Source organism: Falco biarmicus, chromosome 10, assembly GCF_023638135.1.
Source record: "Falco biarmicus isolate bFalBia1 chromosome 10, bFalBia1.pri, whole genome shotgun sequence".
In the NCBI taxonomy this organism is placed as follows: Eukaryota; Metazoa; Chordata; class Aves; order Falconiformes; family Falconidae; genus Falco; species Falco biarmicus.
In genome coordinates this window covers 694,181-712,252 of record NC_079297.1, presented here as the reverse complement: position 1 = coordinate 712,252, position 18,072 = coordinate 694,181, and the positions used below count along the sequence as shown (strand labels likewise).

Genomic DNA, 18,072 nt, shown 5'->3' with positions numbered 1-18,072 from the left:
GGGTCTGTCATACAAATCCGTTTTAAGGAGTATTAATCAGTTAAAGTCCAAGTCTACATTTTAAGTGAAACAAGCCCATGGACCAGTTGCAAAGACTTTACAAGTGGCATGAATCTGGAGTAATACCTAGTGGCTGATTCAGTATACTAAGAGATCTCCAACTAGATGTCATGCAAGTCATTTATGTGTTACTTGTTAAAAATACTTTTACTTAAAATCTTTGTCCTTATTTGTAAAGCCTATTTCATTAATGTGGCTCATGCATATAAGATAAACAGGCTCCTGGCTATACTTTCTGTCTGATCCTGTTGGTTACAGAAATTCTGCTTTCTCTGATCTTCCCTTAGATGTAATGAGTGTATCATCTTGTTGTCTTAGGTTATCCATCTCAGGCAGTGGAACAAAGACCACTTCAGCAGATGCCACCTCAACTAATGCCACATACCCAGCAGCCACAACAGCAGCTGCAGCAGCCACAGCCACCACCCCAGCAAGCCCAGGCACCACCACAGACACCGCAGCAGCAGCAGATGATGATGATGCTTATGATGCAGCAGGATCCCAAATCGGTCAGACTCCCCGTACCACAGGGAGTTCACCCACCTAGAGGGCCTCTGAATCCAGATGCTCAGCGAATGCCCCTGCAGCAGAGTGGTAACATACCAGTAATGGTTAACCTCCAAGGTCCTGGATCCGTGCCTCCGTCTCCTGATAAACAAAGAATTTCCTTGCCAGGCAATCCTCCCCTGGGAAATAATGCAAGAAAAATGGTTTATCAAGATAATGTACAGAATCCTTCCAGCTCACCCCTTGGAGAGGTTTCATCAGTATCCTCCCTTCCAGAAGGAGGTGGAGCTGAAGGCCCCCCAGCATCAGGAGCTCAGAATAATTTGACATCTCATTTAGTGGTTTCACAGAACCAGTTAATGATGACTGGACCCAAACCTGGCCCATCCCCACTTTCAACTGCTCAAGGTGCAAGTCCCCAGCAGCAGTCTAATTCTCTGCCTAGCACTCTTACACACCATTTTCCAAATGTTGCCACCCCATCACAAACTTCAAGGCCTAAAACCCCAAACAGAGCAAGCCCAAGGCCATACTATCCTCAGACTCCTAATAACCGTCCACCTAGCACGGAACCATCAGAAATTAGCTTGTCTCCAGAAAGACTCAATGCTTCTATAGCTGGTCTGTTCCCTCCCCAGATTAATATTCCTTTACCTCCCAGGCCTAATATCAATAGAGGATTTGATCAGCAGGGTCTTAATCCCACTACTTTGAAGGCCATTGGACAGGCCCCATCAAATCTCACAATTAACAATCAGTCTAGTTTTGCTGCACCACAGCCACACAAATTGGAAGGTGTGGTCGTTAATTCAGCAAAACAAACCAACACTGGAGGAACAAAGAGAGCAAGTCCAAGCAATAGTCGAAGGTCCAGTCCCGGATCCAGCAGGAAAACTACACCAAGCCCTGGCAGACAGAATTCAAAAGCAGCTAAATTATCACTGACAGCTCAGCAGAATCCATCTCTCTTGCAGAACATGGAATTACAAAGAAATATGATGGCTGGTCCCTCTTCTTTGTCAACGCCTGTGACTACAAGCTTTCAAAATAATATGCTAAGTAATCAGAATCCTGCAATTTCTGCACCTGCTATGACTGGCGTTCCTGAGGACAATAAAGAGAGCCTTAGCATGCCTCAGGATAATGAGTGTCAAAGTGTACAAGGTGTCCAAGGTAACAAAGACCAGCCTGGTATTGAATTAAAAGGTATCCCTGCTCCAGAAATGAAAATGTTGGTTCCAGAAGAACAGTCAAAAAAAGACGGGCAGGCCTCGGAGACCAGTAAGCTTCCAGTCTTGGAGGAAAGTAAATCTATGGTATCTCCTGCTATGAGGGAGGCACCAACTTCTTTAAGTCAACTTCTTGATAATTCTGGAGCTCCTAATGTAACCATTAAGCCCCCTGGTCTTGAAATGGCACCGATAGTCACCACTGGTGAGGAGCTAAAAAAGGTAGCTGTCATTCCTCCGATGCAAGATTCATCCTCAAGCAAAGAGCCATCTAATTCACTTAGCTTGCCTCAAAATAATGAGCCCTGCTCAAATCCAGGGCACCAGGAACTGGGAGAAATAAACTCAAACGCTGCACAGAGTGTTCCTCCAGTAATGCAAAGGCCTGTTAGCTCTTCTTCTATTTCAGGTCCTTTACCCCCCAACCAGATAACAGTTTTTGTAACTTCAAACCCTATTACATCTTCTGCTAATACGTCAACGCCATTGCCATCTCACTTGCAACCCGCATTAGTGTCAACTGTTGTCACAATGCCCAATGTGGGGAACAAAGTTATGGTTTCTGAGGGACAGTCAGCAGCTCAGTCTAACGCCCGGCCGCAGTTTATTACTCCTGTTTTTATAAACTCATCGTCGTTAATTCAGGTTATGAAGGGCTCTCAATCAAGTACAATTCCAGCAGCCCCGATGACCTCTAACTCGAGTCTCATGCCTCAGTCGGTTGCGGTTGTTGGTCCTTTGCATATACCACAGAATATAAAGTTCTCCTCTGGGCCTGCTCCTCCCAGCACGTCGTCCAGCAGTCCTGTGTCTAGTATTCCCACCAGCAGGCCACTGGTTCTTAACCCCTTGGCATCTCCTATTCAGCTGCCTTCTCCTGCTGCAACTTCTTCCAGTGCTCCTTTGCATCTTCCTGCTCAGCAAGTCAAAGACTTCAGCCCGGAGGAGACTTCTCAAAGCGGTGGCTCCGGTGACCAGTGCTCCGTTACAGCAGCGCAGCCCGGACCTGTTGTGTCACCTCTGCTTACGAGTAGTCCAGGGTCTGGGAACAGACGCAGCCCTGTTTCATCAAGTAAGGGGAAGGGAAAAGTAGACAAGATCGGCCAACTCTTGCTGACTAAAGCATGCAAGAAAGTCACTGGCTCCCTTGAGAAAGGGGAAGAGCAGTATGCTATGGATGGAGAAGTAGAAGGTCAGGGACTAGAAACGCTGGTCCCAAATAGTTTGGGAACCGAGCAATCACCAGCAGAACTAGATAATAAAACTGTGACACCTCCAGCACCCAGTGTTACAAAACAGAGCACTTCTGGGCCTGGCAGTTCGAGTGTCAGCACCATGACTGCTGCTCCTGCCTCTGCATCGCCAAGTGTGGCAGCCAGCACTCCTCCTGCCAGCATGCTGTCGGCCGGGACCCCCCCTGCCATGCCGGACCTTGCCCCCATGGCACCAAGCTCTAATGGCAGCAATCACGGCGGTTTGCCGGCTGAGCAAACCGGGGGTGGTGTGCTGGAGGAAAAAGCAGGAGCACATCAGGAAGTGCTACAAAGTGCAGGTAAGTGCAGTGCAGCCCTGCATAAGTGGAAGAAATAAGATGGCTTTTGTAAACTTCCGAGGTGCTTTTCCATCAGCATAATAGCAGTTAGACACTGTAGCAAAGGCTGACGCCTGCTTTTTTGTTTCCAATAGCTGAATGACACACAGGCTTGTATTTCACTGAGATTCACCTTTCAGGTGTTTTATTTCAGTTTCCATTTATTGCTTAAATGGGGTATTTGTCATGAACCTGTGATGGAATAACAGGAGTGACTTCATGTAACTGTTAGAAGTGAGAGGAGGAAAATGGGTGTATCAGTAATGACAGAAGTAATACTTAAGGTGCCTTGTACACTGGTGTTCTGCTTAGTCTTGCCAGAGACTTTTTAGTTTTGTAACTAATTTCAATTTATTGACTCTAATTACGCTATTTTGAGTTAATCCTAATAATACTAGTTCCCTCTTTGAATAACCTTAACCCTCTAGGGGAACAGCTGGGTAACCTCCAGAAGAAAGAAAAGAACAACACCAAAACCCCTTCTGTCTAGGGAAAAATTAAAATGCTCATTTCAGAGAAATAGCTGGAAAAGTGATTATAAGTGAATTTCACCCAATTCAAAAACATAAAATACCTTCATATCTGAACTGTTTTCTTCTTCACTATTTTGATTTGAGCATGACAGACTTTTTTTATGACACTGCAGCTATTTCTTGATGCCATTTTTAATCTATTGAAAATGGTGTGGAAATAAACCATCACTCTTGAAGTAAGCTGTCTGATTATCTGTTGTGCTTTACATCATGGATTTAGACACAGAAGATAAAGTCATGGAAGATAAAATCCATAGAATTTAGTGGAACTGAGAATTTCAGCTTGAATGTGACTTTCCCTGTGGCTGTTAGATGTATGTCATAGCTGTATGCCACTAGAAAATGGAAATGTTTACTTTGAGCTTCATAGAAGGAATTCTGGTTTGTTCGGAGAAAAATGAAGTGAATATTTTTTAAAAAACAGGAATGTTTTACTTTTTCTCTTCACATTCATTATATCACATAGAAGACTATTAGGCATTAGCTCAACAAGAATTGTTTTTCCATCTTACGTTTTAGCTTGGCAACCTAAGCTATGTTAAGTCACATCATCTTACTGACAAAGGACTTCAAGGGAACTTCTGGAGCGTATTTGCACTCTCGCAATTTAATTGAAAGAGTGAGGGCATTGATTCATTAACAAAGATGCTATTTTTCCCCAGAACTTCTGTTGAAATGAGCATTAAACTGAGGGAGACTAAACTCTTTAATTTCTAGGAATTTCTTTAATTTCTCAGTCTGGTGAAAAACCATTAACTTTAAAAATGTGGTTTATGATACCTAATTTCATCACTTACTCTAGTCTGAGAAAACTTGCTTGGGATAGTTTTGCCGGAGTTTTTTGTAAGACTGGGGAGGTATATGTGATGGTGGGAAAGTAGAGAGTAAGCTAAAAAAATTATGTCTGTAAATGGAAAAAATGCGGTAATCTGGAAGATACAGCATTTTGTAAAAGCAGCCCAATCACACAACAGAAAATTCTTGTGACTCCCTTTGAAAATAATGCTTTTTCCCTCCACTTTTATTCTAGCATCCTCTCAACATTTAACACAGAAAAAAAGTTCAGTTGCAACATCAGAAAGTACTGTTCAAAGAACAGGTAAATCTTTACTTTGGAAAAGCAGAACATAGGTGAACTAAGCTCTTTATGTTTGTAACTGAAAATGCATTTCTTTTAATGCATATTTAATGGTCACTAATATGCTTGGTAGTTTGGGGTTGGTTTGGGGTTTTTTAATTATCATTTGTGCTTTTGGGATTGCTTTCCTTTGTTAGATACATTGTGCTTTAGAAGTCTCCAAAGCCTTGTTGGAGATTCAGTATTGGGGTCAAGTAAAACAAATGAAAAAAACCACCAAGGCAGTTTTTAGATATTCAGGCATAAGGACTGGATTTGTAATGATACGTTGTGTTTGAGTTTGCAGTTTTGTGAAGAGCAAATAGGAGTTTTTCTTTTATATGGGACACTTCTGAAAATATTTTCAAAAGCTGGGCTGGGAACGTACGTTTTAGAGTTGCAATCCTTTTTTTTTCTGTTCAGCTTTTAACGAACCCTCGGCAGTGCTTCAGGGGTGGAGCCCTGGCAAATGACTTTTTGTTGTTGCCATCTATTATCATGGTGTTTCACCATCAATTCTGTGGTGTTTTAAAAATGTAATTTCCCAGATGAGTAGGGAAAGTGGATAGACATGGGCTTGCACGTGGGAAGTGTCCCTCTCCAGCAATTTGACATCTCTAATATGACTAGTAGTAGAGCTTTCAGAAAGCAAAAATTGTACTAAATTGCTTTCTTTGAACTGCCACTTAAAGACGTTCATGCACCCTATTGTTTTATATCCGCCTCATTGCCCCAGTGCTGATGTGGCTGTGTTGGGGAGTTCCTGCTGCGGGGGAGACACCGACATTACTGATTTTTACTGTTGGATATTCTCCCAGTTTAAATTTTGGGTAGGAAGAACAGTGACTCTTACCCTGTGTTGCTTAGTCTGTTTTTCTTTTGTTATCAAGACATCTGTTTTTCCAAGACAGTGCTATGTGCATTTACACTGAAGAGTCTGATCTTCTAACAATACAAATTTTAAGGGGTTTTACCATAATGACACAGATATTACCTGTTTTCTTACTTTTTATACGTCTATTCCTTGTGGACACTGTAGCAAACTTCAGGTACTAAACTGATGTTAAAGCAAAGCCACAGTTTTGTGCGCCACCGTCCCAAAGGCTGTAGGGTGTTTAAGGGCTGGTTGGAGTACAGGCAACGTGACAGACAGTGAGTTCATACGTTATGTTGTAATGGTAATCCCTAAACCAGTGGCAGTTTCTCGTGAGAGGTGTTGTGTTGAGGTGTAGATACTCCCTCTCAACAAAGGTGGATGTGGGGAGGGTAAAAAATGGATAGTAAAAAGATTAGGTATCGTATATGAGAAGGAGAGCTGTTTATTGCAGTGAAGACTCAAAAGGGCACCTGATTTGTATGTGTAAAATCACTATGAGAGAGAAAGAAGGCAAGTCAGACTTCTCTTTACATCATCTCCCCAGAGATATTTTTTTTTTCCAATTCAGTAGAGGTGTAACTGGGCTTCACAACATTGTCTTCCTTTGCATTAGAAGATACTGCTGTGAGAGGTGGTTGGGTTAAGGCAAAATTTTACATGCATAATAGGTCCAGATTAGTATTTTTAAGGTTTAGAATTAATAAAACCTAGAAGATTTAAAAGTAGTAAATTGTCTAAAATGGAAGTTAAAAAAGTGAGAGGACCGTAGCCCTTGTCAGGAAGTTTCTCTACACTTTTCTTCTGCAGGGTTTCTTTTTAACTTTCCTCTGTCTTAGCTGGTGCAGGCCATAATCAGAAAGAGCACTTGGCTGATGTGGTGCTTTGGTATGTTAGCATGCTGTGCATTGAGAGAGACGGTACATGAGAGAATTTTATTCTTCGGACCCAGTATTTACTGAGAAAAATGTGAGATAGCCATGCCTTGTCAGCAGGTATGTACTTCTACAGCAGACTTTAAAATTATCTTTTTCTCTTGTAGAACTTGAAACAAATGCTCCAGTAGTTGCTGGTCAAAGGTAAGGAGATAGCTTGCGTAGATTCAGAGTAGATATAGCTTTCATGGGAAGAAGTCCCTTTCTCTTTGCTGCAATTGCACAACTTCTGCCACTGCTTTTCATTTTCTTGTCCATACTCTTTCTGTCCTGCTAAGAAATTGGGCTAGCTGAATGTTTCAAAACATAGCTGAAATGCAGAATGTAAGGTAAATTTTTCCCAAGTTTGTCTTTTGGGCAGTGTTTCCTCTTATCCCTTCAGGCCTGAACGTTTCACATTCTGGAAGGGTCTTGATGGTTCCACTGTTCGATATTTTCTAAAAACAAATCAAAACTAAAACCCCAAAAGCCTGCAGCTTAGCCGTCATGTGAATTTTTTTATTTTCTGAAAGTAAGTCTTTTAAGGTTTGTTCTTCCTCTGCCTTCATGACTCTTTTCTCCAGGTTTCCTCAGTGTTTGCGTGTTGACACTTTGCCGAAACCTGATAGGAAACCAGATAGAAACTTCATCTTGTCCCAATTAAGACATTCTTTAATTAAAACATCGTATTTCAAATCACTTTGATCTGCCAGAAGCAAATACAGTTTCCAAGATCTATTTCTGTTAGATTCTAACCCCACCAGGCTCTTAAACTCAGTCTAGGCAGCTGTAATGACAGACCTTTGTAAGGTTTTTATGTAACTGAGCTGGCACAACTGGTCAGGTTTCTGATGCTGCCCTCGTCAGTGGAGTGACCCCCTAAGCCAGGGCAAGAGGTGCAGTTTGCTCATTCTGTTCATCAGGGAATGAGGCAGTTGTCTTTTGTAGGGGAGGGAAGGCAATACACTTTCTCAGATCAGGAATGACTCTGAAATGAATATTTAACTGTATTTACCTTCACATGGATTGGGATTTTTCTAGTTGTATCAAAGAAACTGAAATTTCACAAGTTTTCTTCAGGGTAGAATTCTTCTAAAAAGCTGAAGGCGCGATGCTTGGCAGATTAGCGGAATCTCCAATTGAAATGTCCTTGCATGACTATTCCCCAGACTCATTCAGCACATCAAATTACTGCAAGTGCATTTCTGTTTGTTTTTTTTCCTGGACTGATGCTTCTCTGAGCAAGACCAGAAAAGAAGGAAAGTTTTCAGGCAAACTTAATCTAGTGATGGCTGGTACTCAGCAGTCAGCTTTGAGCTCCTGGAGTTAAAATGCCTTACAGTACAAACCTTAGAGTTTGTACTTACAGCCTACAAAGCACTAGAAATACTTTTACTTGGGTCAACTTGATTTCCTCCTGTAAAAGGAAGGATGTGTTGGTTCCTATGAGACAACCCAAGCTATGGATTAGTCACTAGAATCTGTAGAAAAATTACTGAACTTTGGGTGATGAGACCTGTTTGTTTACCTCCAGGTATCTGAAGCAGGTGGCTGCTGTTTCAGCTGCCTGGGTTACTTAGCAGAAGACCAGTCTGGGACCTGTTTGGAGGATTCAGTTACGGATTGCCCTGTAGTACTGACTTACAGGGAAATAGATTTCAATATTTATTTTGTATCTGAGACAATCCATGTGCTTCCATATTCTCCTCTACCATGTGTTTCCTTGCTTGAGAATGTTTGTCTCTCATTGACAAACTGTGTTTTATTTCAGATGACCGTTACATTAAAAATACAAGTATTTGTAGTAGTTTTTCCCCTCAGAGCAGAACTTCCTCCAAAACAGGGACACTGTTATGGAACCTCTGTAACGCACAGGGCTGCTCTGTGTGTTCTCAGTCTGTTCTCCGATTAAGGCAGCTTTTCTTGAAATCTTGCAAGTATCACCCATAGGGCATGAATGACGTTTTCTTTCTCCTTTTCTGTTATCAGCAGAATAATTTATTTGATTAATTACCTTTGAGTTCACAGGAGATAATTTTAGCATATTCTTCAGAAACCACTTAGTCATTAAAAATTGTCTGGAATTAATGCATTAAGGAGAAAACATCCAGACCTCGAGATGAGTTTGAGAGTGATAAAATAAAGGAAGAGTTTAATTACAAAACGTAGCTTTCCATGTGTTGCCTCAGTGACAAGCAACACAGATTTCCATACTACCTAAAATTATTTTTTGTAACAGAAAAAGCTTTCTGTTATAAAAAAAACCCCAAGATTTTTAACTTCAAGCTTTACAGCTTAAAGGAAGTTTTAAATAAGCCTTAAGCTTTTTAATATGTGAAGAAATCACTTGGATCAATGGAGTGAGTCTTCTTCGCAAAAACAAAAGCTGGCATACTACCTGAAGAGTTCATAATTCCTCCTTATGTTCATCTGCAATTTCAACTCTGTGTTCCCGTATCGTAGCAGTCTCTAATGTAACTTGTTTGCTTTTCCTAGACTTCAGTAATGGTGGCACCTGTGGAAAGCAGAGCAGACAATTTATAATGCATCTAATTTCTTGGTCTTCTAATGTTGAAAATATTCTCTTTGAGGACTTCCCAGTTTTGTATCCTCTGATAATTTTTAATAGAGATGGACTATACTCTGGCTTACTCAGGTCATTCTTCATCTGATAAAACTTCTGGTATCTCTAGCATTTCATATCTTCAGTGCTAATAGTCCGGAACTGGTACCTGTGTCGGTCCATCCTCCAGCTTGTCTGAGTTGCATAGAAAAACATAATTCTTCTTACACTTCATCAGAAATATTTTGTCCCACTTTATTAGTAATGAGGCAAAAGAGAATTGTGAAAAGTCTAAAACTTCAAATAGAAGAAATTCAAGAACAGAGGATTCTGCCGCTTCACAGGAAACTGTAGAGAATGGACAGCGCAAGAGGTCCTCCAGGCCAGCATCTGCATCCAGCACTGCAAAAGGTAAAATGCACAGCCATCATTTCTCTGGAGAGGGCAGGAAGTAACATGCTTCCCCACATAATAACCCTTTCAATAACTGGCTCATAACCATGGTTTACAGCTTGTAAATGTTGTGTGCTTTTAACTCTAGTTTCAATGATTTAGACACAGGTTGGTGTTGAATTATTTACCGACGTCTGTGCTGGCAGTAAAGCTTGTATGAATTTCCCGTTGTTAAATTTGTGGAACTTGTTTTCTGCAGTACTCAGTCACATAGTGTTCAGCGAGCTTGCCTAGTTGAAGTTGAATTCTCTTGGCAGAAACATTTTGCCATTAAAAGGACTGTACTCAAGTAAAAAAGTGACTTTTTTTTTATTCCCCTGAAGCCTGAAAGACACAAGACAAATGCTTAAGTCTTCTCAAGTGCACGGTCAGCTCTTGCGAAGCCAAATGCTGTGGTTCAGGCATGCTCAGAACGCTGTCTGGATGGCAGCCTGGAGCATCGAGGAGTGCTGTGTGCTAGCGCGCAGAGCCTTGGCTGTTTTTTCCGAGAACGCATGAAATCCTAAAGTTACAGATATTAACCCATGGCATTAGCAGCTGCTGATGTGCCTTATTTCTACGCAGGTTACAATCTTTAACAAAGTATTCAGCATTTGTGTGATACATGTAATCGTTACCGGAATGCACGATCTGTGGTGCCAATCTGCATTTCTGAAGCTAACTGTGTCAGCTCCTTATGTTTAAGGGTCAGAAAAATTCTGATGGACGAAAGTTGTGCGAGAGGGTAGAGAGAGATCGTCAAGAGGCAACATTCAACCAATATTTTAAAGATAACATAGAGAACAAAGAGATATATTAATATAGAATTATTACAAAAGGAAGTCCAGTTGAATTCAGCACCCATTTTCCATACTGAAGATACTAAACTTTGATGGTAAGAATATTTGCATTTTAAGAGTTTCAGAGAAGACTTCCAGCTATATGTAATTGTGCGATGACTCTTAAAGGTTACACAAAGGGACCTATATGTTCTGCACTTTTGTGGCTGCTGAATTTAGTTAAATTTACTTCTTGTGGCAGGATTGTGCAGAAGAATCTAAGTCTGTATTGTAAAAATAAATTATCTTTCATGATTGTGAAGAAAAGTTTGAAAAATGTGAAGCCAATGTAAAGTTGATTTGGTGATACTGTCCTGAGTTTGAGGGAATCTGAAACGTATGACCTGCCCCACATACTGTGATGAATAAACCTAAAGATGACAACCAGTGGCACGTCAAATTCTGAATATGTGGGAACATGGAAGTGCATCAAATTGAAATGATACCAGAACTCACTTAGGGCTTTTGTATTGACTGTGTTGTTTACCTCTGTAAGTAAAATCATTGTTTTTAAAACATGCAACTGAAACTGCCACAGCATCTAAGGGTTTTGCTTGAAAACATGGGTCCAGCTTACCGTGTAGTGCCCTGGGCTTCGATTACCTTATCTCCATGCAAGCAACTGCCTACTTCTAAGTTGTAGAGAAAATGAGCAAAACAAGGCTTTCTTATGGAAGAGGGCAGGCTGGAGGATTAGTGAGGCAGCTGAAGGAGTGTAACGAGGTCTGCCACTTGTGCCTACTCTGTTCTACATTTTCATTAGTGAATCATAGCGTAAGAAAGCACATTTGTTTTGTGTGTCCTGGCCTCCTTGTAGACATCTACGGTTATGTTATCTGTGTCTTGAAAAACTTGCTAATCCATGTTAAAGAGAATGTGGAACTGGGGGGAATTACCTTTTGAGGTGGAGGCTGATTAAGGTTGTTATAAAAACAGCAATTAGGAAAAACCTAAATATAGCAAGGAGAGAGAAATAGACTTTGGCCAGTTTATGTAGTAATTCCTTTGCTAAGCGTCAGGAAGGAAGGAGGCAGAAGGATAACCGTAAGAGGGGAGGACACGCTGAAAGCCAGCCCTTGTCCACATGTACGCAGCATGCTGCAGCGTGCAAGGTTTAGGTAGAAGCAGGCAAGGGGGGTACTGGTGATGCTCACAAGGTGCTGGGGACTGGGACAGGTGCTGACCACTGACATGTTCATTCTCCCAAACACGGAGACTTCAGCAGCAGCAGCAGGGATGGCTCCAGCTAATGCTGCTGCTGACCAAGCTACCTAAAGTAGCGTTGCTGCTTGGAGGGAGCTCGGGTGACTGGAAGTCATGCCTGTTAAGGTGTTTCACTTCTGAAAACTGGTACTGTATTGGATTTTCACTTTTTGGAGTATTTTTCCAGCAAGGGCTGTTTCAGCATTTACTGCAGCTTTGAGTATGTTAAAATTTGAAATGTTGATTTTTTTAATATTTTTTTAAAAAAATACGACATTTCACAGCCATGGAGTTGTACTGTTGCTTTTCTAGTTTTGGATGTCATGGAAATTTTTTCCCTTTTGATTCTTAAAATACACACAGCTCTAATAGCTTTTGGAAAATATTGTGAAGAGCCAAAGATACATTGCCAACATTTAAAATCACATTTTTAAAAAATCTGAAGATGCAAATACCCTTGGTACTTATTCTTTTCCTTTTTTGTTTTGAAATGGAAGCTTAGTGCCTTGGTAAGTGCACTGAAAATGTCATCTGCTTTTGCTGTTGATTCTGCAAGTGCTTCTGGTTGTTCTGCTGCAGTGCTGTATAGTATTTTGTATCTTTCTGCATAAGCTGTTTTTCTGTGAATCGTAATGTACACTGAAGAGACTTGTTTTCTAATGACCTGAATTTCCAAGGACTCAAACAACTAGATTCTTAACTTGCATGGAAGCCTCCAAAGTATCTTCCTAAGTTGTTGGTTTTTTTATAACGCCGTCTCTGTGACGCTTGGGTCTGACTGACGTAGTTTGTGCCCTGCGCTGTCCCGCTGTTGCACGGAGACTTCCTTCTGTGGTATGGCTGAGCAAGTGGGAATGTGGGAAATGAAAGTTAAAGAGCAGTTGAAAATGCACCGCTCTTATTTTTAAGGCGGTTATATTAGGACTTCGTAAATGTTAAACTCACAGCTCTGGGAGATAGTGCCCTGACAGAAGCTAGGGGGAACTTTGTGCTGTATCGCTGCCGACAGCTGTCGTCAGTGGAGAGGGTCCATTTGTGTTACGTCCTGTGAAGAGTCACTCCCAGGTCTGTGGAAATCCTGATCTTCAGAGGTTTCCACTCTGGTGTGACGTTGGAAAAATAAAAGGGCAGTCTGTGCACCTCTGGTGAATGGCTTACCGACTTCGTATCCACGCTTTTTTTCTTCTCTTGCTTTCAGAAACGAGTGCCAGTGCAATGCAGTCAAAAAGAAGAAAATCCAAGTAAATTACTGCATGGAAACATGAAACTTGTAAATAAGTGTGAATTTACCAATAGCAATTTTGAGCTGTGATTTTTCTTTTTTTAAATAAAATTCTGTACAGTAAGTCATTTTAATATTATACTGTTCCCAATAAATGATTTTTTTCTAAGAAACAAATAGATATAAAAACTGGGTTCTTTTAAAACCCCCTGGATTTACAAAGTGAAGTCCAGGGTTAGCACATTAGGTTAATGTGTTTGTATGAAATGGAAGGGGAGAGGAAGACAATTTGTAAATGTATTTGTTTCCACTTTTCATAAACAAATTAGAATACAGGGTTGTCATTTTTAGGTATTAAAATAATGTATTGTGCTGTTGTTTAAGTACTGTATGTGAATAGCAGTAAGGGGGTTTATAAACAAACCCAATCTTGTTTGGAAATGTAAATAATTTTATTATATAGTAGATCTGATGTATTTGTTGTAGAAATGGACCAGTGAAACAAAAAATAAATAAATTTAAGGGTTTGTATAATGTGGAATCCCTCATGCTCTAAATAAATGTTATTGTCCTATAATTTGGGTTGTATTATTATTAGCAGCTACAACAGCATCATTCCAAACAGGAAGATTGAAGGGATTATTTAGAGCTCTAGGCCTGCAAGCTCCTTATATGGAGCTTTAGAAAGGAATTTGTTTAACCACAAACCAACCGACTGATGCAGCTGTTTTTGCAAAGCAAGAAAAAAATGCAGAGGCCACCCTCCTGCCCACAGGATCTGTGCAATGAGTGCGTGGGGAGGAGGCCCAGGAGGCAGCACTCCCCCCAAACAAAGCTGCTCAGCAGGGAGACACAGCACAGAAAAATGCCGTGATAAATGGTTTGAAGAATTTCTGAAATGCAGCAGCCTGAAGTGTATTTGTCTGGATACCAGTACTGCCATTGGCGGGGCCAGTTCGTGTGTACTGCAGCAGAAAGTAGGTCAGCCTCTTTGTTCGGGAAGTTCTCACCGCGAGGAGCTGAGGAGCCGGTCTTTTCAGATTGCTTGTTGCTTTGTGCACAAATAGATACTTTCACCTTTTTTCTTCTCTTCAGGAATTTTTAAAATACATTTATATTTATTCAGTCTTTTTGTTATACTTAAGTTAGTTGTCATTAAATATAAATTGTCACCTTTTAATGGCAGAAGTTACCTGTTTGAGACATCCCAGCCCTTGGCCCCAGCTCATCCGTAGGATGCTCTGAGCCCTTCATCACCTCAGAGGCATCCCTCTGCCTCTCGGCCACGAGGTGGGTGGTGAGATCATATTGGGCTGTTGTGTATGTGCTTGGAGGAACAGCTGATGCTGTAGACATCGGCTGCTGTGGGACTTTTCTTTCTCCGGGCAGTCAGCACCTGCTTCAGCTCTTGCATTCACCTGCTCAGTTTTAGGGTTTAGTAACAGGGAGGGCAAAAAAAATCCCTTCCAGTGACTCGGCCTGCACCAGCCCCTCCCCTGTGCACCCGTGTCTTCAAAGGGGACTCCTCACTACCGACTGACAGTTACAGCACTGACTTTTAAACGTTTATGTTAAAAACAAAAGCTTTTTGCAAACAGGTTTACTTGCAGGCTTGAGAGGAATACACACAAAATAGATTTTAAATATATATATATTTTTTTTTTTTATTTCTTGTGGGGTTTCTTTATATTAGATTTTTTTCAGTCAGAAGACAGCGTTACAACTTAACAACCAAAACCATGTTACATACACACTACGTAACGTATTCCAGGCAGTCGTGTCCTTCAGTCTGTTGACACACAGCAAGTGTTTGAACAGTGTCCTACAAGAAGGAGACACCCTTTCTCTGCTAACCTTGCTTACACCAATTTAACGCGTAACACACAAAAGGGATGTATTTTGTTAGCTTTGAGTTTGGGATGAGGTTTCAGTCCTACAGCACAGGTGATGTAGAAAAATGTGGGGCGCTTTTATTTCCCTCTTCTCAGGATCCCGGGTGAAGTTGCCCATTGTTGTAAGGCGTTGGGCAGAGCTGGGCTGACAGCTGCTGCGTGAGCACCTGCCCGCGGCGCAGGGGCTGCCGGTACCCGGCGGGGCCGTGGTGGGCCGGGTTGGGGCCGGGCACACTGACATTCTCCAGCACAGGTTAGGGAAGGCTTAAAGGCAACCTCTTCCGACTGAACAGCACGTTCTTCTCGTTTTGCTTGAAAGGAGACGCTGGCTACTGAACAGGCATCTGTCCTGGCCAAGTGCTGGCGCTCGTCCTGCCGCTGCTGCTCGCTCTCTGTGCACAAACCAGCAAGGAGCTGGAGTTTAGGCTGAGCTTTTCAAAGCTGCCTAAGAGATTTAGCATCTGAAATGCTAAATGCTTTTTAGCTAAAAAAAAAAAAAAAAAGCTAAATGCTTTTATAATTCTGTTAGGCTTCTCTGAAAATCCTAGTGCCTACTTTTAAAACAACGTAAAAACACAGAAATATCGAAAACTGACTCCCCAGTTGTCTCTTGCATAGGACTTTTAACTATAGTTCACTGAGTTATTCAAGTTCTGCAGTTGTGTTATAAAAAGATGACAAACTATGATAAAGGGTGAAAGGCACATGTACAGTCAGTCCAGGAGATCAACAATGCGCACGGATGAGTTTTATAAGCAGAATACCTAGGGCTGATACGTACAAATAACATGTTGCAGTGCTCAGTGGCTCTGTACAGATACATTTATGATACAAGAGAAGACATTACTGTTTTACTGTTAGGCCTTGTGCTGTGCTCTCCTCCCTAGATTTCCCAAAGCATAAATGTGTCATTGTAAAGCTGAGGATAAGATTTCAGTGGGATGTGGGTGTAGCTGCTCCTGGCTTCCCCAACACGGACGGGCAAGGTGGATGTGAAAGAGTGGAGGAGCTTTGGGCTCCCCTGTGTGACCCATCTTCAAGCAACACTTAGAATGTACCATGCTGGCTTCCCCCTGCAACTGCAAGGAATAAAATCTTCCCCACTCACAGGTGATCAAATATGATCAGTGTGGAAGGTAGAGGGATTTTTGTGGTTTGCTGTAACAGTACCAAAGCTTTGCAGCAGTGTTTCCGTGCTCCAGAGCACGCGGCAGCAGCCCTCTACCAGAGCTTTGTGCTTGCTCTGGGTACGGGGCTGGCAAGGCAGCCCCCCAGCCCCCAGCCAGCCCAGGAGGATTTAGCTGAGAGTGACTGTAAGGGAGGGACACCTGCGTGTCACCTCTCCGTACAAAAGAATTCAAAAAAGGACCACATGTAAGTGCCACCTTTGCTGTTAAATGGAGCTGCTCATCTTTGCCACCCTTCTCCCTTTGGGGAAGGCATTGTGGGTTCAGTTGCTGACAAATGGTTGAAGATGCATCGATGAATGGCCGCAGGGGTCCTCCTGCCCAGGCTGTAGCTGCCCATGGCTGGCGAGCGCTCCCACCGCTGCCATCCCGGAGTCCAGTGGAGGAGAAGGCAGCATCTCCGACGGGCTCGAGAACACCTGTCACTGACCAAGGAGCTTGCCAGCCACGCAGAGCCTCTCCCACCGCTTCATCCAACTTCTGTGGCCACATTCACATGACCCATGACAGAAGCTCTGGTCATGGTAAGGAGAGGAGGACTGAGCCCTTGAGGATGCTGGGAAATTATTCATGACTTTGACATTGTGTCGAGCAGACCTGAGAGAAATGGGTGGAGGTGGAGAGCTCCACCTTGATGAAGACAAACCCTGAGGCGATCAGCCCCATTTAAGGCCCTTTAATGTCCCCTGGGATGGAGAAGCTTCGAGCCTGGTGGGTGTCTCTCCTCAAGCTCTGGTCCCTGCCAGCAGCTGCACCGAGGCAGTCACTGGACACAGTCCTGTGCTGGAGAAGGACTTGGGGAAGCTCTGAGGGCTGGGGGTTGTTGCTGGGGTACTGGTGCATCCCTCCCACCACCAGCCGCTGTTTCTGAGTGCAGGCAGCGAAGGAGGCGCAGGGAGCTGGAGGCACAGGGACAGCAGCTGACAGCCCCTGGTGGCTAGAGTCACGGTGGCCACCAGCTGGACATGGATGGCCTCTTGTTTGAAACCCAGATGCTCAGGGAAGACTCAGGCGCTGCCATCATCCCATCCCCATCCCCGGGGAGCAGGACTCAGCGCTGCCTTCAGGCAGGCGGCAACAGGCAGAGCTGAGAACCATTTTCCTTGACTTTAGGTGTCCTGTTGCTTTTTACTGGGCGTTTTCTAATTATTATATGGTTTAATCTTTGAGGACTCACTTGTTTTTCAATAAATTCACCTGAAATTTAATTTTCACTTTATGCAGGGCACTGAAACTGGTATTTATTCTCCACAGCAGCAATTGCAAAATTGTGTGATACAAGGCTAGAACATGGGGTGTAGAGGAGTGAAGGCGGTGGGTTGATTAACATGGATGATGTGCAGTTGTAGCTCGTTCCTGCAAAGTGGTTAAATAGCCCTGAGGCGCATGGGAGGAGAGGCTGGGTGGAGGAGGTGATGGAGCAGTGTGGTCTGGCCTTGCCTCTGGAGGAAGGAGAAACAACATGGAGAGTAGGATCTGACTGATGGTAAAAGCCTTGTTGCAGCTTGCTAGTGCTGTGACAATGGGGCATTTTTAAATTTTGTTGTTGTTCTGACTGCTATGATAAGACAGTTAGTGTGGTTTTTCTCCCCAGTGGGGCTGGATGAAAGAGGAAAAGGTCTCAGTAAGATGTCACTGTAAAATTATCTATTGGTTAGAAACATGCCTAAAGGAAAAGCAAAGACTCTCACAGTGGTGATCTTTGGGATGAGCCATGTGTTCACGTTAGCCACAATGAAAAAGAAACAGACTCCTATGGAAAGAATCATTTTCTTTCCAGATCAAGGTTTCACAGCAGAGTTTTTTTGGGAAGCGTGTTTGTGAGTGCAACTTTCAGAGCATGGGGTGACAAGGACTTTTGCCCCACCTCCCCGGCAGCTCCCCTCAGGGCAGGCAAGATCCACAACTC

At 42.7% G+C, this 18,072-nt stretch overlaps 1 protein-coding gene across 4 annotated transcripts in view; it reads left to right on the top strand.

Moving 5' to 3' along the window:
• Positions 1-14,211, top strand: part of NCOA6 (nuclear receptor coactivator 6) — a 46,153-nt gene extending 31,942 nt beyond the window's left edge. The window contains exons 12-16 of one of the 4 annotated variants that reach the window (XR_008824438.1): positions 379-3,348; positions 4,951-5,019; positions 6,954-6,990; positions 9,733-9,799; positions 13,061-13,218. Coding sequence is in view for 3 of the 4 variants with exons in the window: in XM_056355019.1 (XP_056210994.1) it covers positions 379-3,348; positions 4,951-5,019; positions 6,954-6,990; positions 9,651-9,799; positions 13,061-13,107 (3,272 nt within the window). In the remaining variant the exon portion in view is untranslated. Of the gene's footprint in view, positions 1-378; positions 3,349-4,950; positions 5,020-6,953; positions 6,991-9,321 lie in introns of all 4 variants that reach the window. The other 3 variants (XM_056355019.1, XM_056355020.1, XM_056355021.1) reach the window with 3 other exon arrangements.
• The last annotated feature ends 3,861 nt before the right edge of the window (positions 14,212-18,072 follow it).